This window comes from Phoxinus phoxinus (genome assembly GCF_949152265.1).
Source record: "Phoxinus phoxinus genome assembly, chromosome: 9".
Taxonomy (NCBI): Eukaryota; Metazoa; Chordata; class Actinopteri; order Cypriniformes; family Leuciscidae; genus Phoxinus; species Phoxinus phoxinus.
This window is the reverse complement of record NC_136884.1, coordinates 16,689,246-16,715,171: the sequence shown is the minus strand read 5'-3', so window position 1 is coordinate 16,715,171 and position 25,926 is coordinate 16,689,246. Positions and strand designations below refer to the sequence as shown.

The 25,926-nt window shown below is 37.5% G+C and overlaps 2 protein-coding genes across 4 annotated transcripts in view; one reads left to right on the top strand and one right to left on the bottom strand.

The window, feature by feature from the left end:
- Positions 1–4,333, top strand: part of slc6a1l (solute carrier family 6 member 1, like) — a 112,252-nt gene extending 107,919 nt beyond the window's left edge. The window contains exons 14-15 of one of the 2 annotated variants that reach the window (XM_079622421.1): positions 150–317; positions 1,185–4,333. In XM_079622421.1, coding sequence (XP_079478547.1) covers positions 150–317; positions 1,185–1,289 — 273 coding nt within the window. In that variant the 3' untranslated portion in view covers positions 1,290–4,333. The remainder of the gene's footprint in view (positions 1–149; positions 318–1,184) is intronic. The other variant, XM_079622422.1, reaches the window with a different exon arrangement.
- A 4,859-nt stretch (positions 4,334–9,192) lies between these two features.
- iqsec3a (IQ motif and Sec7 domain ArfGEF 3a) overlaps positions 9,193–25,926 on the bottom strand; it is a 131,392-nt gene continuing 114,658 nt past the window's right edge. The window contains exons 11-14 of one of the 2 annotated variants that reach the window (XM_079622411.1): positions 23,650–23,811; positions 20,129–20,218; positions 16,595–16,641; positions 9,193–10,285 (exon numbers count right to left, since the gene is read on the bottom strand). In XM_079622411.1, the coding sequence (XP_079478537.1) occupies positions 9,818–10,285; positions 16,595–16,641; positions 20,129–20,218; positions 23,650–23,811 (767 nt within the window). In that variant the 3' untranslated portion in view covers positions 9,193–9,817. The remainder of the gene's footprint in view (positions 10,286–16,594; positions 16,642–20,128; positions 20,219–23,649; positions 23,812–25,926) is intronic. The other variant, XM_079622412.1, reaches the window with a different exon arrangement.

The following is a 25,926-nucleotide window of genomic DNA, read 5'->3' as shown; positions in this document are numbered from 1 at the left end:
TTTTAATCGAACCAAACAATGCAAGTGTGAATTAAATCAGTTTTATCCTTTCATTCAACTCTATTGTGAATTAAGTAATTGGTTATCCAGTTAAACACTCTTGTCCTTAATGAACTGAGGATTGATTTGTCTTATGTGTTTCCTGATAGGGTGTTTTCACATTCAGTGCCATAGAAATGACTCCTCTGACATTAGGGAAGTATGTGTACCCGGCCTGGGGTCAGGGCATCGGCTGGCTAATGTCACTTTCTTCCATGATTCTTATACCTGGATATATCATCTATATGTTCTTCACTACCAAAGGCAGCATCCGACAGGCAAGACCTCTGATGGATTTAGTGCACTCTCAGATAAAAATGATAAAACTTGTACCTTTTGGGGTTCAACGGACTGTCACTTGGGCACTACCCATAAAGGGACATCTTTGTATGTTATTTAGCCATATAGGTTATCTGTAGTGCCGTAAGGCTACATACAATACTTAAAGGGGTTGATACAAAGGTGTCATTTTAAGGGTACTGCCCCAGTGACAAACTGCTGTACCCCTAGAAGCATTTTATTTGTAAAAAATTAACAATTTTTCTGACAATTTTGTTTATGGCCTAACAATTTTCACATTTTGTCACAGTTGCCTCTTTGCCAACGGCTTCCAAATGTACTTCCTTCCCTATAAACCCCCTTCCTTCCCAACTTCCTTCTGAATTCAAAACATACTTCCTTTTGATCTCACAAACTTGCTTCCTTTCAAACAAGGTAACAAGTTCTGAACTTCCAAATGTACTTTCTTTCTTATAAACTCCTTTCCCTACTTCCTTCAAATCTTCCTTCCATCGTTTCAAGCAAACAAACCTCTGAATAAATAAAAATACATCCTTCCTTCTGTTCTTCCTTCCTTCGGAATAAACTTGCAGTCAAACCTTTGAAAGTCCTTTCCTTTCAAACTTCTATTCTGAACAAACGAACTTCCAAATATACTCCCACATGAACTTCCTTTCCTCCCTTCTTTCATTCTTGCTCCTGAACAAACTTCTTCTACAAGGAAGTATGTTGCATACTTCCTTGATTTGGAAATTCCAAATCGACTTCCTTCTAAATGTCCTTCCTTCCAACAATTTCTCTCTCTTTTTTTTTTATTCTGTTGTAAAGTACAATAATTGACATTGGTTATTGTTTTTCTCTCTCAGCGCTGGCACAAGATGTCACAACCCAGAGAGGTCACAATTTCGGATGCCAATGATCTCACACAACAATCCTCACGGACAGGAAGTATGGATGAAGCTTCAGTCTGACATCATTTCCTCTTTCCTGTACAATGGTCATTAAACCAATGGCAAAATAACTATTCCTCCATTTCATTATTTTTTTTTCTGTCGGAGAATCTACAGCAGATTGAAGTGGATTACACACATGTTCATCTGTTTTCATGCATTTCTTTCTCTACATACCTCTTTGATGTTGCATCACGTAATATGAAGGGGCTGCAGTCTGTCTTGAGAGGAGAAATACATTTCAGTGACTATCAGTATAAAGCTAGAAATAATCCAGGCAGTTGATAGGTCATTGGAAGGCCTATGTAACCGGTGCATTCCTGTGTAATATACAGTTTCTCACAGTATCTACTGTACCCCAAGTTGGCGAGTGAATGCATGTGTTTAGTGCTCTGTTTCAGCATATATGGTAATATTATAGTGGCTCATTTTGAAGGCCATGTATGATTATTCTTGTCACAATGTATTGAACTAAATTAACATGAAATGTCTGTCAAGTCACCTTTATTTTTATAGTGCTTTTTACAATACAGATTCAAAGCAGCTTCACAGTGATAACATGAAAATAATACAAGTTTGTTTCTAGAAGAAAATGGCGTCATCGTCCACCTGAAGTAAGGCAGATCAATAATATTGTTGAATATTAAATATCCCCAACTAACCAAGCCAAAAGCCAAGGCAACAGTGGCAAGGAACCAAAACTCCATCAGGTGACACAACAACATTAAGAGTGTAGGTTCAAAATGTAATGCATAAGGGAGAGTGTATAACCCAGACAGCAACATAGTGTCTGCCCAGGTCCGGCCCACATCTGGTACGCATTGAATCCAGATGTACCAGATGTGGCCAGAATCTGGGGCACTATGTTGCTGTCTGGTATCTTAAGTCCCGTAACTGTCCACCATTTATTTTTCACCAATTTAATTACTTTTTGCCTTTACAAGCTCATTGTATATGGCCTTGCAGTGTGCCAAATTTTGCAGTACAATTAGTCCCTCAATTAATATGAGGTGATGAAGGCTGCATGGATAATAATTAGAAAAGCATTAGCAAACTAGTAAAATAGATTCAGATGGAGGTTTGTATGTCATACTGCAAGAAATGTAAATGTCACAAAAATATAAGGTTAAGGTCTAACGAAACCTACATGAGATATCATATAAAACAGACTGAAAATCTAGTATCTTGAAAAACTTAACTCAAAAAAAGTTGTGTAAATTAGTTTTGTTTGCAACGTAGTGATTTGTTCATGGGATAAAGTCCTTTTCTCATCTGATTTATTATTAAAACTGCTCCTTAAACAGGTTTCACATCATAAAATGTATTTTCTGTGAACCTCAAAGACTTTCTGGTTTTCTGGGGATTTTTTTCTGGGCATCATTTGTAAGATGGCAGTATTGTTTTAATCAAACGAAAAACAAAAAGATTGTGTAAACCATGCATTGTTTTCATTAATTTCACCATTTACATTACAGCATTCATGTTAAAGTGTATTAAGAAATAAGTCATTCTAATGAACATTTAACTTTTTTTTCTGAGCATGCTTGTAAATGTCAGGATTGTTAGTATTGTAACGAATTATATTTGCATATAGTGTGTGTAATGTACACTGTAATAGACAATGTTTTTAAAAGTAGACAACTTTCAATTTGAAATAATGAAAATAAGGCTATGAGATTCCTCTCTGTACAATCCATTTAACGGTTAATCGTTTAAGCTATATTTACACAACAATAATGTACTAAAAACGTAAAAGTTTTTCTTTGCGTTATTTGTGTACAGCTGACAATGTTGTCAAAAAAAATCCCCGTTCACGCAGATCCACAAAAACAACAAAAAAAAACGCTATATTATACATGTGTGATGGAAGCAAGCTAATAGTTGTGCATGTAAACCTCACTCTCCTGGCCTCAAAAGGCGCACTAGTGACTGACACTAGAGACTGCGGTCTATAGCGTCCTTGTTAGCGCGTCCACCTCCCATGCTGAAGACACTGGTTCAAATCCCGCTCGGAGTGGGTCGAGTAGGACCGGTTACATTTGGTGCCGTGACCCGGGTGGGAGTGAGTTTTAACAGAAGCAAACTAGTAAGAGCTGTGCGAGTAAACCTCACTCCCCAGGCCTTAAGAGGCGTGCTAGCGACTGATGCTAGACACTGGGGTCCTTAGCATGCGGTCCTGACGTATTTCCTGTTGAAACAGGAAGTTTGGGTGGGACATATTGAAGGGCGGAACCTTTCATAGACATGAACTAAAACATTGATTTCATGGAGTCTTTAACATAAATTTATTCAATATTGTCTCTTTTTCATTTTACGTCAAATTAAATGGGCCTATGCCATCTGCTCTGATCAAGGTCTATGTGAAGTGTTACCAAAGCTACAAATATAACTTTTATTGTGATGATTGCGTTTGTTTTTATCCTCACAAAATAATTTTTTGATTTGTATCAAATTCTAGGCAAAGACAGTTAGTGATTAATAAATAAATAAAACATCAGAAAATTAAACAATAGTCTTGAGAGGAACTATGGTCTGTCTTTATTTCTTGCATACTTTGACATACACTAACAATCCAGTAGAGCAAAGCAGCAGTATTAAAGCCAAAACCAATATACACAGTGATATTTTATTACTGCCTTCCATTTTAGCAGCAGTTCTGACAGGAAAAAATAGATATTATTAGTTTGCTGACCTCTGACCTGTGTTGATCCATGGCTCTGCATTACAGTTGCAAAAGGGCGCCATCATTTACTGATACAACAAACCACTCATGTCAGTCTCAAATGGACAGTAAATAAATAACCAGACCACACATGTAGGCCTGGAATTGACAGAAAACATGTTTAATAGAATGTAAATCTATTATATGGACAGGGTAAAACACACAATTGTATAATGGGCCTTTCAAACATAGCCTACTTTGAAATAACTTTAGCTAATAGCTAATAAACGTTGATGCTATGCTGTCTTCAAGTTCTCCTGGGATGTTTTAGTGAGTGAAATCATCAGTAAAACATGATGTGTGTTCAAGTGATCTTGTTTGGAATAAAATGTGCACTTTAAGCATTTTTTCTTCTTCCTGTCTTCACTTCCGAACACAAACAGTTAGCTTTTTAGCTCTACTGCTACAAAACAAAAGGATGCACATTAGTGTATTAATGCCTCATCTGTGTATTTTTTCTTTTTTTTTGTGCCGCACCAAAGAATGATGAGAAACATGGTTTTATCACACAAGAATGTTTCTTCAATAAAGTAAAACAACAGCTAAATAAGTAGTTAACATATGAGCTAATGATGATTACGACATTATGGTGTCTCTCGAGTGCAGTCATCTCATAAATACGATCATTCTGATATGACTTGAAGGCTGTATAGCACACCAGTTCAATAGACCTTCTGCAGGCTAAACCAAGGTTAGCATTAGCATCATAGCCTTTGGTTGTGCGAAGGCTTTAATTCAACACTCATGTGTTGGGTTAGATCACATCTTATTTGCTTGCCAGGGCACATTCGCTCAAGCATAATAAACTCCTCAAAACCAGGGTCATGCACAATTCATCTGGCTCCCTGTTTCCATCACCTCCACGCCAACTCCCTCAGGGGCGAAACGCAAGGCTACGAAGAGAGAAAGACAAAAAGTGAACTCCTGTCACTCAGTATTACTTAGAAAGGAAACCATTCACCATTTTTTTTTTTTCAAGCAGGTTGTGCAATTCTCCTACACACTTATTTTCCAGACTAAGCTGCTGTTGAAATGTTCGATCAATATCCATGACAGCTGTCTGTTACTCTACGGCTGGATCTGTGAAGCATTCTGTCATTATTTACACACCCTCATGTTGCGCAGGAAATATTTCGAAGAATATTCACACCGCTTTTTTTCCGATACAAAAGTAACATCTATGAATCCAACAAAGGCTCATTGGAAATGTATGCTTGTATGTTGAAATGACCACTAGGGGCAATAAAACACAACCTTTAATGCATTTGTATCTCACGTTTGCTTCTTTTTTAACACTACTGGTTAGGTTTAGGGTATGGTTCAATGTAAGTGGTACATTATTTTAAAACACTATAACGCATTTACCTTTTATTGCCACTCACTGGACATTTAATTTCCAAACTGCAGAAATACATGCATATCTTGCCACATTCATAACCATCGGTTTCAAAGAAAATTGAACGCGCTTTTAGTGCCATCCACTGAACATTTTACTTTCGTTGTGCAGCGACGTGCAAGAACATCATAACATTTTGTAGATATGTCACTAACGCATTTTTTCCCCCAATGAGTCTGAGTTGATGAGCGCACAATAAAGTCACAAATATAGCAGTTGTGAGATATGAAATCATAATTCTGTGACATAAAGTCACAATTAACTTTTTTATTTGATTTTTTTTAAACTCTGACACAACAACAGGCTTTGATATGAAGAAGATTAAATAATGACAGAAATTCGATTTTGAAATGAAAATGTGTGAGAAACAAAAGGATGCAGCCTTCATTCAGAGGAAGAGACAAGTCGCTGATGTCCAGGTTGTACAATGTACAACTGAGTTTCTATATATGAAACACCTGGAGTACAAATCCTCATTGTACACGGAAATAAAGACACAATGAGAAGAGGAAACAAAGATGAGATTCGGAGCTCCAAACAGCAGCAATATAATTATGAAACAAACACCCAATCATAAGAAAACAGAGGAAATAGGACACACTGCTAACTATGGCATATCAATGGTGTTACGATTACAAATCCTACAGCTTAAAGTCAACATGAAATCAAATGAATACACATTCCTGTGCCTTTTTTTCTTATGCGATATTGCAAATAGCTATTTAGGCAATGTTTACAGTACATTACCGTTAATTTAATAAAAATTACGACAATAATAGAAAATAACGCCCAAAAAAATTCCAATGGGGGCCATCAAGCATGAATTTCACCTTTACGTTTCTTAACATAAATTTATGTTTGGCTCCATTATGGTAACACCCACTGTTCACGGTCCAATCGAAATTGTCACTAAATATCATGTTTCACTTTACACATCCTTAACACATTACACAGTGGAAGCAAAATAGGTGGTGAATTCTGTTTCATGTCGACTTTAATGTTTCAATGACAGCTTTTATCAGAAATGGTTGGATTGTGGGTAGTTAACATGTATCAGAGCTAATTCGTTGCTGCTTTATATGCTGATATATGAGCTACATACAAGCAAGACAAAAACAAACCGTTGAAATGTTTTCCATTCAGCTGGGGTAAAACAACGAGATAAAGCCAGACAAACATTTAGGTTAAAGTGTTTTGTGCCAACAATGTGCATCTCGGTTGATGTTCCAAGCGTTACTTGGCTCTCGGAAATCTTCAAACAAGAGTTTTTGGAGTGAAGATAGGGCTGACAATGTGTCTCTGGCGGGTGTTTTATGTAGTTGTGAGTATTGATGACGGAATATCACAATGAAACCATGTTACATTTTCTGAGTCATGTGACGACAGTAATGCAGCATTCTGTCATCTTTTCACAGAATGTCAGACAAACATACAACGTGTCCAAAGATAGTTGCTGGGATCGAATGGCCTTTTTTCACAATGGCCTTATACGTTCCAAGTTGCTACATAAAGTTCAAGTACAAGCATTAAAAGATCTCAGTCTTCTTTCAGGTACTCTCTGAAATTCCTGAGCGTGAGAACTATAGCCGTTGCAAACAGGGTTCGCTGGCTGTGATTGGCTCTTTTTTCTATTGTTGAGCCGGGATACATTGCCACACACTAAAAGCCCTTTCACATGACTCGAGTCAGGGCTTTAACACAGCCCTCTGCACGCTTTGACCTTCACAAAGGCAATTTCACGAAGTTGCTAGGTACAGTTAACATAGTGAAAGCCAACAGAAGAGGAGACGTATATGACCTTAACTCTTTCCCTGCCATTGACGGAATTTTCCGTCATTTATGAGACAACGCTTCTAGCCTGGCTCCGCCCTCCTACGTACTTCCGCTCAATTTTCACTTCCCTTCAGTACTACGTCTAGGCTTGCGGTATATTCTTGGGTTTTCTCCGATCAATTTTTTACCGGTCCAATCAGCGAACAGAGGGAGTGGTTGAGAACGATGACGTTGAGGTCGTGCGCTAGTTTGAGTTGACATACGCCACGAGACTCACGACCAAACGTTAGCGATTGGTTATGGCAGATCCAGAGTGGCTCTGGGCAGATCCAATAGTTTTAAACTTCAACAGAGTACCCGCCTTCAAGGAAGTTAACGCTTGTCAATGGAGAGAGGCCAGACTCTCTGTATGAAATGTACGAGAGTCTGGTAGGACCAGGCTACAACACTTCGCCGCCATTGACGGAATTTTCCGTCATTTATGAGACAACGCTTCCCCGCCATTGACGCCATTTCTGGCTTTCTGTGTTTTCACTGTTATACGGTACGGGGTGCTATTACACATCTTCTGAAAGAGTTCTGAATCTCTGGATCGGAACACATGTGAGAAAGTGACAGAAACAAGCAACAGAAGCATTGCTTGTATATGTTGTAGTCTTTGGGGAAAAACACGATTTTCTTAGCTTTTTGTTCAACAATTCGCTTTTTTATGAAACTTACCCACATTCAAGTGTTGATAACGAAAGAATTAATGAAGCTAGAATATAATGTTTTTTTGTTGTTTTTGTTTGTTTGTTTGTTTGTTTAAAAGCAGATGCTCTATTCTTTCTTTTGATATATTGCATGTTCAGATATCCATACAACAAAATATTTTGGGGTCCATTACATTTTTGTCAAAATGATCAAAAATGGTGGCGGTGACTGGCAACTTAAAAAAAAAAATAAATGCTAGCAGGGAATGAGTCAAAACAGTAAAAAAAGTCCAACGCTAATATTTCAGCCTATTCACCAACCTGGGGTGCGTTTCCCAAAGCCAACTATGGTCGCAAGTTCTGTCGTTTCCAATAGAGTTCAATGGAACTTGCGACCATAGTTGGCTAACGATGCTTTTGGGAAATGCACCCCAGATTAAGAACACTGTATAAACTGGTATAGTGCTACATGTCATTATTTTGTATCTCTATTTTTTTACCCAAATAAAATATATTATAGTAAGTGAGTAATTCACAAAAGGGTCCATGCTTGCAATTGCTTTTAATTGTACATATTTTTAGAGATCCCATAGTGTCGGCCCAGATCCGGCCCACATCTGGTAAGCGTGGAATCCAGATGTGGCCCCGACCTGGGCCGACACTATGTTGCTGTCAGGGATGGCAGCTATAATGCATCAAATGATGATCAAACAATGGAGAAGAGTGTCGTAAATGTCCATTTATACTTCTTCAGTCCACCAGGGCAATGCTGTACTTTCCTTGTAAAGCATGCCAGATTGTGGTAGTCGGCTGAGATTGTAACGAAATAATGTATTTAATATGATTTTAGGTTATGTTTGTGCCAAGATTTGCAAATCAGGTGCTAAAACAAGAACATGCAAATGAATGGTGCCACAGGTGGGTGCAATTCCCCCTGAATATTGAAAAGATGATTTTACTGATATCATCTTGTTTTCATGTTTTGCATCGGCACTGCGCACGTGATGATACGTCATGCAAATTTCCTGGTAATTATATTATATTTCAAAAGATCAGCAGAAAATAAGGGTCAAAGTTTTTTGAGAGTCGTGTTCCAACGTTTGACCCAAGCGTCAACACACTTGGGAACAATGGTACGAGTCATGTGAAAGAGCCTTATTACTTTCTACATTCTTAATTTACACACATATATCAGTTAAAAGAAGTGACATAAAAGACATTTTCAGAGACAAGGTGATAAGGAAGTAAATCACATTTCACAGGGATACAACATCGGCCACATAAGTGGGGGAAGAAACAGTTTGTGGCAAATGGTACTGCTTAAATGTATTTTTTTTTTTTCAAATGTTTGTATACCTGTAGGGAATCTAAATGACCGATATAAGCACAAATGTTTACTCTAGCCCTAAGCGTTCAAGAGTGCAAAAAGTCCACGGTGAAGGGTGTCCTCGTTTTGGCACGTACATCATTTTCCAGTCAAAAGCATACACACACATACACACTAAATAGACATCAGTAGGATAATAAAAGCCAAGAGGGTGATTTTACACTTAAAACTAGCTCCCACACAAAAGCAAGTGTCAGTGGAATCGAAACGAATGTTGTCGGGTATCACATTTTTTTTTTTCTTCGTGAAATCATTTTGTCTATAACAAAATGCACCAGAGAAATCCTGTCAAGGACAAGTACTCAGCAATATAATCTCAGAGAGTGTCCAGAAAGACGAAAACCGTTAAGAAATTTGTTAAAACTACATAACGTTTCAAAATACACCGCGATTAAGTAAATCGTATTTTCTTATTAGTTGTTTTCACATATCTGCAAAGTCAATAAAGTCTTCATATCTTCATGTCTGTTACCTTAAATATATGTATATAGATAGCTTTTTTCATTATATTTCTTTCATGTATATACATATGTAGATAAATACTGTAAAAGTGCGCCTGCAGTTTTGTCGGTTTTTACTCTACATTAGGCTACGAGAGCCACTTGGGGTCCTCTGCAGTGCAAGGCGGGGATCTGGGGGTATATACTGGTGAGGGTGGTTATATGGTGGTGGCGGTGGAGGCAATGGAGGTTGTGAGCCGTCGTTCCCCCCCTGGTTGCCTCCGCTGTCGGGTGAACGCACTGGTGTGGAGAGCACAGACTGGATGAGCTGGTGATGAGTGGGGCTCTGGCTGAGGAACGCCTCCATGCGGCCGTGACCGCCTTTGTCCAAGACGATGACCTTGACGATTTGCTGGCACTGGATGAGCGTGTCTGGCCGTATCTCGGTCAGTGCCACGGGCTGGTAGGAGTGCGAGGGTGTGGGGCTGGCGTGCTGCAATGGAGGCTGCTGGAAGAGCTCCCTCTGGTGGTTGAGAAGGGCGGCGCTCTCAGGGCTCGACGGTGCCGTGTTGAGCTGGTACGTCTGAAGCCTGTTGTGAATTGACACCTAGTTTAGAAAACAGTCAGAGATAGCATCATATGTTATAAGACTGTTCTCCTTCTACCGCCATCAGCCCTCCGGTGAACACACATCACAAAAGACATGCGTAAAGTGTTGGGTGGCACAAGGGGTTTGCTCGGTGTCTTGCAACTCGGACAGAGGGTGGGAAGCTGGAATCGGGGATGCAGATGTGGAGGGTTTCGGGGGCCGCGTGTTTGTGTCTCTAAGGTGCGTGGTGGTTATTAAGAGGACACTGAGGGCCCCTGTGTCTCCCTTGGAAACCACTTGAGCATTTTAGGAATAGAGAATGAAGAACGATTGAGGGAAGAAGGGGGACAAGAAAGGGTGGGACAGGTTAAACAAGGGGGAGGGTGTAGTTGGACAACTACAGACGACACAGATCATGCCATCCCTTTTTCTAACACTTAAGGTTCGGGGCTTAAACAAGAGTTTGCCAGGACTTGCAAAAAACTCTCTCGTTCTTTCTAACCCATCTCCTGGGCTCTAATGAAATGTGTCCACGATTGTCTGCAGGATACAGACACGCTTCTGGGATTGATGACTTTGAGGAGTGATGAACATTATTCACAGGTCAAAAAAGTGAGTTAGTCTAGCTTGGTCTCAGGATAGATGGCGGCTCTCGAGGTTTAGCTTGAGGGCTAAAGTGAGGGCATCTTCATCTTGTGAATCAATCCTCCTGACTGTTGGAGTTATGGAGCGAATTGACTGGCGGTGCACCACTTTGTCTGAGAACAGAGAGTGTGGGGGGTTTCAGGTGAGGTAAAAACTGTGTTGGTGAACAGAAGTTTCTAGTATGATGATTCCATAGATTTGACCTAGTTCTAGGTATTTGCAAGCCAATCTCACAGCATTTCGGACGTAATTTACAAGGTGGCAAGGTGGCACGAATTAATTCGGTTGTTGCTAAATCGTAGATATTTTACGAGTTGCGCAATTCGTATGAATTTGTACGAATCACCTACCCCTGACCCCACCCCTCAACCTACCCATAACTGGGGTTTAGACAAATCGTACGAATTAATACGAGTGAGGTCATACAAATTCGTATGAAAAAAACACTTCATCACCTTTTCGTACTCACTCGTACGAATTAAACACTTCATACTCACCCGTACGAATTAACCACTTCATACTCACTCGTACGAATTAACCTTTTCGTACTCACTCGTACGAATTAAACACTTCATACTCACTCGTACGAATTAACCTTTTCGTACTCACTCGTACGAATTAAACACTTCATACTCACTCATACGAATTAACCTTTTCGTACTCACTCGTACGAATTAAACACTTCATACTCACTCGTACGAATTAACCACTTCATACTCACTCGTACGAATTAACCTTTTCGTACTCACTCGTACGAATTAACCACTTCATACTCACTCGTACGAATTAACCACTTCATACTCACTCGTACGAATTAAACACTTCATACTCACTCGTACGAATTAACCTTTTCGTACTCACTCGTACGAATTAAACACTTCATACTCACTCGTACGAATTAACCTTTTCGTACTCACTCGTACGAATTAAACACTTCATACTCACTCGTACGAATTAACCACTTCATACTCACTCGTACGAATTAACCTTTTCGTACTCACTCGTACGAATTAACCACTTCATACTCACTCGTACGAATTAACCACTTCATACTCACTCGTACGAATTCGTACGAATTGGTCGTGAGATGGCGTTGGTATTTTAGTTTTAGAATGTTAGGGCTGCCTTAGTTCTGCACTACAACATTAAAAATGATTTTTTATTATTATGATTTTAGTTAAATGGATTTGAAATGTTGTTTTTTCAAGTCTGCATATTCCAAATCTGACTGAAAAAAAGTATCATACTGCAAACTGCTGATAAATTATGAAATAACAACGCATTCTGTATAAATGTGACTATGCTGAAGCTCAGCAACCCTCCAACACACTTCAGCTTCCATTTTTGTCTCTCTTATCAAAAGTTTGTGTCTGCACTTTTCAGGTCAAGTCCATCTCAACCTTACATCCCTGTCCAGCTATCATGTGTCCATCACTGCCATCCATAGAGCATGTTTTATTAAATGTTACGGCGGTACTACCATGTCTAAATTGGCAGGTGGCTCAACTAGTCTATAGTGGATGGACACCTTGTTTCTCTCTCTCTCTTTCTCTCTTTCGCCCTCTCCTCCAGGATATGGCTGGCGTTTCCCCTGACCCCTCTGCTGCCTGCGATGTGTTCTGACAGCCGGTGCCCTTCAGGGGTTCGCGGGGTGCTGACATTTACATGTGGCATGATTAAGGTGAAGGTTTTCAGTGCCAGACAGGAAGTCGCTGCCACTCTGATCATGTTCAGGCTAATAGCACCCCTTTAATATGTTACATCTAATGCTAGCAGGAATGGAAATATGACTGCTAAACAAAACATGCAGACAGGGCTGGTGGACTTAGAATTGGTATTATTATTATTATTATTATTAAAACATTTTTGGTAATTCTAATAAAACTTTGGGTAACACTTTAATTTAGGGTCCAATTCTTAATTTAATTCTTAATTCAACTAGTTGCTTGTTAGCATATTGGCTGTTTATTATTACTTATAAAGCACATATTAATGCCTTATTCTGCATGACCATATTCTACATCCCTTAATCCTACCCAAAACCTAAACTTAACAACTATCTCACTAACTATTAATAAGCCGTAATTATGAGTTTATTGAGGCAAAAGTTGTGGTTAATAATTAGTTAGTGAGAATTGTGTGACCAAAAATGGTATATATTTTCTTAAATTATTTAGGATCCTTTGTTTGTTGATGAAATGACCAGTTTCTATTCATATTTCCTGTTTGTAAAGAAAGTGTTTGAGTTGTTGGTAAAATTTTACATCAACATTCAGAAATAAATAATTAACAAACATTATAATGCTTAACAGAGTAATATATATATCAACATAGCTAGACATATGAGATAATGTGCTTGTTAATGTTTACTAATGAACTTTACATAATGATTAACAGATCGTTATTTAATGTGAACTAAAATGCTTTTAAACTTTCCATTCATATGATCATGTATTTTTTTTCTTTCAAATCTACAAATGATTTTGACAGATGTTTTACAATGTTTGAAAAATAAATAATTAACAAACATTAAATAATGCTTGATGGATCGTTCGTTAATATATATTCAAATGGCAGTTAGATAACGTGTGTGTTAATGTTTAAATACATATATTAAAGGTTACATAATGAGTAACAGATGGTTATTTAATGTAAATAAAATGCTAACAAATCTCATTAAACTTCGGTTCATAATATATTACCTAATGCACTTTTCAAATGTTTAATTAGTCATTTTAAGCACTTCACACACTATTTATGATAATATATTATTCATTAACTCAACCACAGTCTGTAAAGGTCATACATTTGGTCTTCATTTGTTGTGGTGTGTATTTTCTTTTTTTACAAAATCATTTATTATTTATTTGTTCATGTTTTTGCAGTACCCGACTAAACCCACTAAAGTTGAAACTTCATTATTTGTAATTGTTTATAAATGTGTGCTAATGATTTTATATATTTATGGTCAGTTACCTCAAGTGACCTGAATTCAACCTAATACCCAATGAAACATAAATATAAATTTACCCAAATGTATTTTAAATACATTTATTTTATGCTAAATATACTACACTTTTTTTTCTTACATATTTATGTGCCAATTATAAATAGCCTGCAATTGTACTGTTTGTACACTAAATTGGTATAATTAAAGTCTGCTACATTTTTATGTACATTAAACAATGATACTGTAATCAATCGACATGTAATGTTTAATAAGTTCATTAAGTAAACATTAACAAGGATGATAATATCTGTCTAGCTTTGTGAAAATATATATTAACCAATGATCGGTTAAGCATTATAATGCCTTTTTTTTTACTATTTTCTGATCTTTTTGTCGTTTTTATTTTATTTTTTTTATTAGATTCATTGTCATTTAAACCACCCACTGTTATTCCTAAAAAGGTCACCGGCCAGTTTGCTCCATTTTATTTACTGGTCTATGCCCAGTGCATGTTTGCCATTGTGTCCTTGAGTTCCCTCATGTGCACAGGAGATGGTGCTACATCATGATGCTAATCGCACGGCCCTCTGGGTAATGTATTTTAACCAAGCTTTGTCTGCTACAGTGTCTTTAATAACCCTGCAGAGAGTTAGGGATGCTACATCAGATTTATTTTAGAGTTAACATGGGGCTTGTTCGGAATGTTGAACGTCTGCTACCTAGTTAGCATTGAGTGTGAGTTTGCGAATACAAACTGAATCTGTACTTAAAGGGCTTGACACACCAAGCCGATGAGCCTGTTGAATCGGCTGCCGTCTGAGAGAGAACTCTGATTGGCTGTTCATCTTAGTGAACGAGTGCATGAGAAAAGAAGCGAGCAAAGAAGTCAAGACAACACAGACAGAAGGCTGGTCTAATTTAATGACACCTTATCTGAACATTCAAACGTGCGAATAACAGCATGAGCCGCCAGCATGAGCATGATAGATATTTAAAACGGTAAGCGAGTTCTGCTTTGTTTACGGTTTGTACTATATATTTGGAGTCCTAGTTTTGGTTTTGAATGATAAATACAGACTATTGACACCTGCTGAAATAGATATTTACTTACACACAGGCACAGAACGCATGTTCTAGTTGACAGTCGCCATTAGTACTTTTGGTGCGTTCAAGCGGAGCTTTTTGACCGAGACTCCGACGCAAGACGAACACACAGTCAGCTTTCCTCGCCGCTAGTTCATTTACGTCGGCTTGGTGTGTCACAGCCTTAATACATGCCGTCAATTCACCCTTCGCAGGGAGTTTGATTGACAGGCGATCTAACCAATCATAATCCGCCATCCATTGAATCTGCCATTTTTGTCCGACAAAGCAGTCAGGAGAGTTAGGAGATTAACATTGGTGGACTGACGTCTTTCCAAGGTTGAAACAACATTACTTCTGATGTTCATTCATGCTCATTTGATGCTATAAATTAACTAGAAGGAAGAGATGATGGGTTCACGGTAACTAAAGAGGGCGGGTCTTTGCGAATGGTCAATTGTGAAAAAGAAGTCTGCTTAAAGGTGCTGTATGTAACTTTTTCACTCTACTAAAGCATAAAAAATACCATAATATGTTTGCATATATTGAGACAACATGCTAAGTTCACATACTCGTTTCCCTGTAAAACACTTCTACAGCCATGTTATTTTACTTTTTTTGTGCGTTTCCAGGCTGGGATGTTTGTTATTGTTTTGGTCTGTGATACTACACGTTGCCAATTGGCCGATTTTCATTGTCCATTGCACTCGTTCCTGTTGCGTGTGCTCAAACTGGCAACCCGTGTGAGCGCCGTCCAGTCTGAGAGGCGGGTGGCGGGAGAAACGACGATCTCCGATATTTTGAATTCGACTGCAGTACCTATTTCGACCACTAGTTGTTATTCTTACATACTGCACCTTTAATTTAGCTGAATGTGCACTTTTGTAGTGTTCTTCCAATCTTAAAAGTATATTTCATAGACTATTTTTAGAAAACTATTTAGAAACCTTTTAGAAACTATTTTATTAAGGTTTCAATAACTCAATAACTTGATGAGTTTGAGTTTCAAGACCTTTTTTTAAACTACTTTTAAACTTAATATGGTGACTTAAAACATGCCACTCACAGCACAGCAAGCCTATGTACATAGACTAACAATTGTTGCAACTGGATTTTTCCATATAATAAAAAACAGACATATAGTCATGTTTGAGTGAGAGTTTAGTCATTCTGTTTGCGTAGTTTTGACAAATAGCACTCCCTATAAGCGCTACCACAATGATGGAAAGCTTGCCGAACGTGCATTGAAACACTCTTCTATCCATTTTCTCCTGAACAGTTTGATTCTGCTGAACTGTTTTCTTCATACTTGTGTAAAGCTGTTGGCAATGCTCTTGAAAGTCTCCTCCACACTGCAGTGTTAATTTAACAGGAGGGGGCAGCAGTGCACAGATGAGTTTTACCTCCAGGGGGCTTCTGTTGACTTTGGGTTTGGCGGCGATAACGTTTAGATTGGCTTGAGGGGAAGTGGAAGGTCGTCTGGTTGAGGACACTGCATGTTCACTCCAGCAGGAACATATGGCTGTTGTGGCTTGTTAATTCCTGTTCACTAACTTAATGTGTTCTATGCGCTGTAAGCTACTGGCGCTGTTTGACGGATGCTTCTAGGGGTCTGTAGAGACTTACCTGCGAGAACACTGAGCTCTTACCTCTACTGCATTGTGTCCGCTCTGTGATGTGTTCAATTCCTGTTTGCCTGTGAGAAAAGAAATCCAGGTCAGACTAAAGATTAAGGAATGGTTGGATACATACAGTACAAGATGACAGTTCGAGTAAATCTGCTTGGAAATAGGTTTAATCACTACAACAAAATGTTCGTCTGGATATTTTTGCTTATTCTACAACAACATTGAACTACTTAAAATACAATTAATATTATATATATGTATATATATGTGTGTGTGTATATATATATATATATATATATATATATATATATATATAGTAATGTAAATGTATGTCCCTGTTACACTTAATTTTTCTGGTTAAACAAACATTACATAAAAAAGAGAGACCAAATATAAATCTATTTTGTATTTTAACACTAACTCTGTAATGTTCTATTTATTAAAACCAAGTATTACTTTCATCAAGTTAGTGTTTTTACAATTTTTTTGCATTTTACCAAAATAATAACTAAAGGAAGTAATATTTTTAAGAAATATATCATATTTGTGAACTAAATTGTGACATTATTTTATGCCACTTAAGTATATATTCTGCCCCAAATTATTATAATTATTAAATTATTACTTTAGTTTTTTTAATTGTTTTTGGAATTCTTATTAAATATTCTCGAATATGATTCTCATTACTGTAATGCAGTTAAAAGTGACAAAAAATACAATTATTTAAATAAGTATACATGAAACTAATACTACTAGCAGTTATAAGTACTTAGCATTTTAAATATCTCTATTTAAATCACACAAAAATGGAAAAGTGCTTTATTGTCTCAAGTATAGGCTTCTTTTTCATTTTTTTCATTTTTAATATTAAGTCAAATCAAGTCACCTTTATTTATATAGTGCTTTATACAATTTCAAAGCAGCTTAACAGTGATAACATGAAAATTATTCAATGATTCAAACAGTTCATTTCGGCTGTACAGCAATTTTGTTATTGTAAAATTGTGTAATCGTGCATCTGAAGTCAGTTCGGTGTTGAATTAGTTCCATTGAAAAGATCATCAAATATTAAATACGTTCATTTCACCTATAAAGCAGTTCTGCAGAAAACAGTGATGTCATCGTCAAGCTCAGTTCAGTCCTCATCCAATAGTCTCATCGGAGTCAAATCAATAATATATAGAGAAATATAATTTCTTTGTTAACTTTGTAGTAAATTATACCTGGCGTTTTTTGTTTTTGTCATTTTAGATTCAGCCAAACATGGGTCTACTGGACTGAAGTCTGGAGGCTGGTTCGTTAGACTGTATTTTTGTGTGACTTTTGAGTGTTTTAGGTTTCAATAAACTACTGTATTGAAACTCACATCAATAATACAACCCTAGACAAAATCACACTGTCTCTCTATTTCTTACAGTAGAAAGCACAGATGAATGCTTGTAATCATCCTTGTCTCCATCTCAAAAAACTCTCGAACTCTGTTCCATAACCTAGCTAACTCACTTTTACCTCATCTACTGTCTAGGCAAAGCCGAACTGGGGCATTCATAAATCCTAAGGGCACCATCGTGCGGGGTGGTTGTTCCGTTGGGTCCCACTCAGTTAAAATCACGTTCCAGGGGTGCATGTTCGAGGGGAGGAAGGAACCGCTTCCACAATAGCGCTGACAGATGTATCGCTTTTATTTTATTTTCATTTTTTATTTAAAATATTTACAAACTTGTGAATTATATCATGAACTATCTGATACAATTCAGATTGTCAAAAACATGTAAGTGAATGTGTAACTGTTTTGTTGTTCTTCTTTATAATGATCATGTGTATCTATAACGTGGGATAGGCGTCCACCATGTTAGATTGCGCTTCAATATAATCGTATCGGTCAGGTTTACATCACGTTAATTCCTCCACTGCTCACGAAATAAGTAAGTGCTCAGAAGACTGGATGAAGAATAGAGTTAATGTTATATTTACCAACCAACGCAATGTGTATCTGATATGAATAACACACTTCGTGAAAGGAACACGCCGACTTTTTGGGACTTTAGCTTATTCACCGTATCCCCCAGAGTTAGATAAGTCCATACACACCCTTTTCATCTCCGTGCGTGCCGTAACTCTGTCCGACGCACCCACCGCTAGCCTAGCTTAGCACAAACACTGGAGGTGAACGGCTCCAGCTAGCATACTGCTCCCAATAAGTGACAAAATAACGCCAACATTTTCATATTTACATGTTGCGATTTGTATTCACAGCGTGTATAAATAACAAGGTCACATGAGACACAGCCATCTTCTAAACGTATACATACTGGGAACTATATTCTCAGAAGGCGAAGCACTGCTACTTGGGCGGAGTGATTAGCGCAACACTCTGAGCGAACTCTCTGCTCCTCACCACAGGGCTTCTCAGGTGCTGCGAGCAAATCACTCCGCAGAAGTAGCAGTGCTTTGCCTTCTGAGAATATAGTTCCCTGTTGGCGTTATTTTGACACTTATTGGGAGCAGTATGCTAGCTGGAGCCATTTACCTCCAGTCTTTGTGCTAAGCTAGGCTAGCGGTGGGTGCGTCAGACAGAGTTACGGCACGCACGGAGATGAAAAGGGTGTGTATGGACTTATCTAACTCTGGGGGATACGGTGAATAAGCTAAAGTCCCAAAAAGTCGACGTGTTCCATTAATTTATAATTGAAAGGATTATTGTTTCTGGATTCATAGACTTCAGTGTGTATTTAACAAACTATATATATGTATATATGTGCAGGTACTTATGTGTATTTAAATGTCTGAAACATCAAATAAACATTATGTGGTTGAAAACACTGGATGGATGTGATATATGAATATATGTGATATAGTGCGTCAAAGGGTTAAATCGATCGTGTTTCGGGGGTCGGGGTCAAATTAAAACAGAGGGGCCACAAATCAGATCTGAGGGGGCAATGTCCCTTCTGTGTCCAAGTAAGCTAGCGTCTAAATCATTAAGCCAACTAATGGAACTTTTAAGTGACTAATAAGAAACACTGTAAACAGACAGCAACTTTGTACAGCAAACAAATAGTGTGTGCACAAGAAGCTAGAGTTCGCCGTCAGCAAGTTGCTGGGCTAATGAAGCCTTGTAAAGCATATCAAACAGTGCACACAAATATTGGGTAAAATATTCAGTTTCTGAGCTAATTTTTGTTCATGCTTTTGAGTTCGGGATGAAATCATTCTTGCATATTTAATGATTTTATCCGCTATCTTATCGCAGTGGTTTCTGGGATTGCTTTATCTTCAGAGAATACATTTCATTCTGATTGAAAATTACACCAAAATAGGGTATCTTAGAAAGCAGCATATTTCTGGTCTCTGTGATGCCTGGGGGGAACAATATTGTCCGGAACTAAATTTAGTCTTTTTTACTTTTTTTTTTTTTTTTGAGTTTTGATGATATTTAAAATGTATAGCACACACTGTGAATGCTGCTAGGTAATACCTGAACAGATGTTGAATGCAAATGGTAAGAAATACAGCAGATAAATGTGTGTCTGAGTGTTGTTTGTTGCAAATTACCCGGAGAACCTTGTCTTCCCCTCAACTCAAGTTGAGTCCCGTTGTTCTTGATGGAGTGAGTTTTGGCTCCCTGTTGTTTCTCCAACTCCCCTAAAAAAGACAGTGAAAAGAGACAAGGACAGTTGTAAGTCCATGCAAGAGACACATACACACACACACTCTCTATACGGACCAACAAACAGGCACAAAACAGCTAAACACATACAACAATTTGCTCACATGCTCTAAACCTTGAGCCGTCTGGCCTTAAACAGCGGAGCTCCAATTTACCATACTTACACTGATGATAATTGCCTGTCATTTCTAATCAGGCTATACAAAATATTTTTTTCCCTTCTCAAACTGAATCGTAAGAAAGCTCTGGCTCTACATTAGGACTTTTTTAAATGGGAATATGCCCTCTGATTTAATGAAACCATTAGAAAGGAATACGCCTCGATAAAACCTGTGAGTGCACAAAGAATAGCTGACAACAAATCATCTGGATACTAAAACAGAGTATGCTACATAATTAAACATTTATTACCACAAGTTGAAGGATAAAAGGAGAATAGAGAGATTCCTGAGAATAGAGAAGGTATGCATACAGCAATTGAAAAAAATACAGTATGACAATTCATAATAATAATGATAATGATGATTATTTTTTAAATCTAGTTTGTTTTATGTTGATTTGTGTTTATAAAAAAATCAACTAAAGTTTTCATAAAATTTTTCATATAATGATTGTGCAAACAGAAAGTCAAAGTAATATAAGAATGTCCATAAATATTGTATTTTTTCAGGTTGATTATATGTTTTTGAAAGTCAAGATTAAGATGTCAGTTTAACTGTCCGAGGCAATGTTCTTCTGTTTCTCTGTTTCTTTCTGTCTAGCTCTTGTGTTTACATGACACTGTTTTCAACTTAAAACTGAAAAACTGAAACGTTTTCAAAATTTTTGCCTGAAAACGCAAACCTTGGAAAACGGGTTTCAAAGTGCAAGATTTTGAAAACAGTCTCCGTGTACGCAACAAAAACGCGAATTTCTGAACACGATGATGTCATGCGTATCACGTGTTCAGTCTATAGTGTTGCATCGCCATCTAATGGCCTGGCAGCAGAATACAGCGTTTTTAGTCGTTTTCGCGGATCCGTGTGAATGGGGATCGCTATGACAACGGTGTCGTCTGTACGCGGAAAACTCAAAGGAAAAACGTCTCAGTTTTAAGTATATCGTCGTCGTGTAAACGCACCCTTAGTTACCTTGGTTACCAATTAGTATCACCTGTATAAAATGAAGATGAACAGACGACAATGCTTCAAAACGATTTCCGTTCTCACGGATCTGCAAAAACAACAAAAAATGCGGTATTTTTCATGCCAGGCCAGTAGTTGGCGATGTCACTCTGTACAGAAACATTACGCGCCTAGACTGAAGACGTAATACACATGCAACGGCGCTGTCAAAAACGCGTACAAAGTTTTCTGTTTTTATTTGAAAAAGGGTGTCGTGTAGACCCCATGTTTGTGTGGTTTGTTTATCTCCAAAGTATATTTAGTTATTTATTAAAGACTAAATACAGTATCCCCTTATATTCTTTGAGATATTCTTGGAACCTCGGTTTATTTGTATAGTTTTTCTGTCATTTTAAAATAGTAAGATTGAGAGAAGCTATTGCATAGCGAGAGCTCTGGAATGAAGGCCCATTTGGATAACAAATTACTTGTCTCAAAAGGTTGCCTTTATGTGCTGTGCTAAAATAAAGACAAAGACAAGAAATAAAAGTAAAAGTATCAATGCACAAGTGCATTTATTCATGCGTAGGTTGTAAACAGAAGTTCCTTTGTGTGGAAAAGAAAAGATGTGTAGCTGTGTAGATGACAGCTCTCAGTTCAACTACAGCTGTATTCCTGAAAGAGAGTAAAGGTGCTTATCTCTCTGTTCTCAGTGAAACTGCTGACACCGATACAAACCAGCACAAGACTTTCCACGGACCCTTGCTCTCTCTAGCACAGGATGTAATGAAAACCAACTGGCCTCAGCAGAATACATGCTTTGATGTCCAGTGGCACTCGGCCCCTTTCTCTTTCTCTCTCTCTCGTTCTCTTTTTGTCTTTCTCCCTCGTGGAAACCAAAAGACTTTTCTCTGTTCGTGCTTCCTCCTCAATTCCTTCAGAGAATATTTGAAAGCCTGACTGCAATGTACAAACGAAATTTTTCATTTATTATGGAACATCAAAACAAGCGAGATTCCTAAAGGACAAACGCACAGGGAAAGCAAATATATACACAGCATTTTTACCAAAATGTAGCACAAATAAACAGTAGAAGAGCCAAGGCCGCAAAATGAGGATAAATAAATGCAGAAATGTTCCGCTGTTATGGTTATCTTCTGTGTTTGTTTCTGTTTATGGCTGGGTTTTGTCTGTGTTTAGTTCGGTTTCTGGAGTTTCTTTGCTTTGCTCATTGTTGGATTATCAGTCACACCTGTTGCTTTTTCCCATGATTGGTTTGAGTTTGTACTTAAGCCCTGTGTTTGTTCAGTTCTTGGTCCGTTCACGTACGTGTGTGTGATGGTTGTTCTGTGCATAAGTTATTTGTGAGAAATCCTGAGTATTTTTGTTATCGTTGAATCTTGTTATTATATCTGTACTGCTGCCTTAAATTCAACTCTTTTTGCAACTTAAAACTTAAAATATTAAGTGCTAAAACTAATGTTAAGTTTATACCAAACTTTGAATGGTAGTGTATGTAAATATTTATTAAGGAACTATATGTAAAATAATATGTAATATTACACTCTAAAATAATGGGTTGTTTTAACCCAATTGTGGGTCAAATATGGACAAACCCAAACGTTGGATCAAAAATGCAATTTAAAAATTTAACCCAATGGCTGGGTTTGTCCATATTTTACCCAAAATTGGGTTAAAACAACCCAGCATTTTTTAGAGTGTAGGTATTTTTTAATAAGGAATAATATATAAAACTAAAATAATATATATATTTTTATGTATAGAATTTATATTTTTACATGAACTGTATGCTTTAAGTGGTGGAGAGATTTGCATGGGTAAGAGCCACTCACATTTTCTTCAGGACATTTAGTTTTATTAATCATAAGTGTCTCAGCATCTGTTTCACTGCTGCTGGCTGCAAACAACTGGGTTTCTTCTGTTAACCCAGCAAATGGACAGCATTATCCAGTGTTACCATGGGAACACTGTGCAGTATTCAAGAGAAGACTGCTGATTCACATCACGAAGCAAGGAAAAATGAAAAAGTATCTATTGACTTGATTGATTAATAGCCCCAGTCAAAAGAGCCCACCCACAAGTCTATGGTACTCCGGTGCCTATATGGCCCATGTCCTTCCTTCAAGGTAAGTCTGTCTATAAAGAAAAGGGTTTTGTCAACCGGAGGGAAACCATTTGCTTAGACATGTAACGACTTTTCCTTAACAAGCCCAAAATTATGCGGAATGAGGTACAACTTAAAATGCTCTCGCACTTTATATTTTGACACACAGCCCACTCACATTCAATACGTATCTGTTCCATCTCTGACACCTCGGCGATGGACTCCTTCAGGTCCTCTACAAACTTGAGGAGCTCCTCTGCGCTCTGGGCACAGAAATTCAACACCTGCTTCTTATCAGAACCCGAACACGGAGACACAATGGTGATGGCGTGAGGATAGACTGTAAGACAATGAGACAAAATAGAGGCATTATATTAGCAAAAATGTTGTCTGTTATTCACTGACAATCTTAGTCTCTGATAAAGGTCACATCTAGAACGTGTTCACATCCAGATTCAAAAATGCTTCATCAATGTCAATGAAAACAGTAAAATGTAAATCGCTCTCATGTGTTTTATCCTAAGGATACTTTTTGGTGCGTTTTTTTGCGTTGGAGCTTTAAAAAAGATATGATGACAAACTGGCACTACAGAAGAGATATAAGTATTTTAAAATGATGAGAAGGTGAGTGAATAATGACAGAATTTAACTATTCCTTAATTCCTTCTCTCATCTGAGAACCAAAAAAATTAAAATAATTAGCCATAGGGATCCACTTTTGAGGAGTTTTTTTTTTACCAGGATTTGGAGGCTGGTGACGTTTACCCTTGAGAGTATCTCAACATATTCACACCGTAAAAAATATATATGATCAATAAGTTATAATATCATATGTTTTACATTGCTTTAAGTCATCCAAATAAGTTAAGAAATTTCCAACTTTTCTTTATAAGTTATACTAGATTAAACAATTGTTTAAGCCAATTTAATGCAATTAAGTTGACATTACTTAAACATCCAAGTTGATTGTACTTAAAAATGTAAGGCAGCAACTTTTTTTTCAGTGCATTTGGTAATGCTTATTTTTTAAACCAATTGTTATTGGTTATTATAATTATTTCCATAACCTTCATCATGAAATTGGCAAGATTTTACAACAGTAACCTAAAACACTGCCCAAACAGTTAGTTGGATATATTAGATAATATTGACAAATAGTCCACACAACCCAAGTGATGTTAGCATAACCGTCAGTTGACTAGAGATGCCAGGATGATGTTTTGTTAAGCATCAGATATGTTCTGACTGACTTGGAAATTTCTTATGTCATTCCAGGTTAAGAAATAGCATTATAATGCATTTATAACACCTTTATAACACCTTTATAATACAATTTCGGATTTCTTGCACTTTTAGCACTTATAAACCTTATAAACACCATTACTACAGTTACTGTTCACTCAACAATCATTCTGTTTCTTTTATTGTCTGAGGTTGTGGCTGAAAACGTGTTTGTTTACTTGTTGATTTACTCATTTGTGTCTCTCCTATCACGTCCAGTCTGTTCAGTCGATCATTACAGATTCGAGAGGGGCGAAATATGAGCGTGAGCCATAACACTCTCATCTCGCTTAATTACAGCCCAGCTGCCATGAATGTTTGTGTGTGTGTGTGTGAGGGAGGGAAAGCAAAAGAGTGGGAGGAAGACAGAAATGCTTGTGGCCACCTTAATTGGAAAATGAGAGGGTGCCTGTCATCTTCATTTATCATGTGGTATTCTTTTTGTTGGAAGTGAATCAGTGAAGTGGGCGTTTGAAAGGCACATAATTGTCTGGATCTTGCATGAAGTTTTTCTCCATTCCATAGTGACCAGGTTTCTCACACTGCCCTACAAAGCTAAAACACAGTCCTACACAATTCTAAAACTAAGGGGGAAAAAATCATTTTAAATTGAATTTTGATCTGAATATAGTTCAAATGGTCTCCAACAGTCTGAGAGTTCCGGTAAGTTCGCACATTTTTCCATTTGTTTTGATATATTAGTCTTACTACATATGACATTTTAGACTATATTATAATTATATAGTATAATATAATATAATACACTGCGTTATTGGTGTAACATTTTGAGTGAGAGTTGACATGAATGTCCAGTGAGTGTCACTAAAATTGTATATAGCTTTATACGAAACGGATGAACATGAATCTGACAACCTTGTATTTATGTTGGTTGTTGTACACACCATGGCAGTTCGGAAATGAAATGTATGGTGAGTGACACCAAAAGGTAAATGCTCTAAAACATTTGAAAATAGCGTACCATGTATATTAAACCCTACCCTAAACCTTACCGTTACTGTTTACATAAGCAAATGTGAGATTAAAATACACATTTGCTGAATCAGCAATGCCATTTAGCTTGCTTCTACAAGTCTTTGAGCTGTTTTGTTGTGATTTGTTTTTAAAGCGACTTAAACACGTGCAATGATGTACCAGGTGAGCTTTCGAGCAAGTT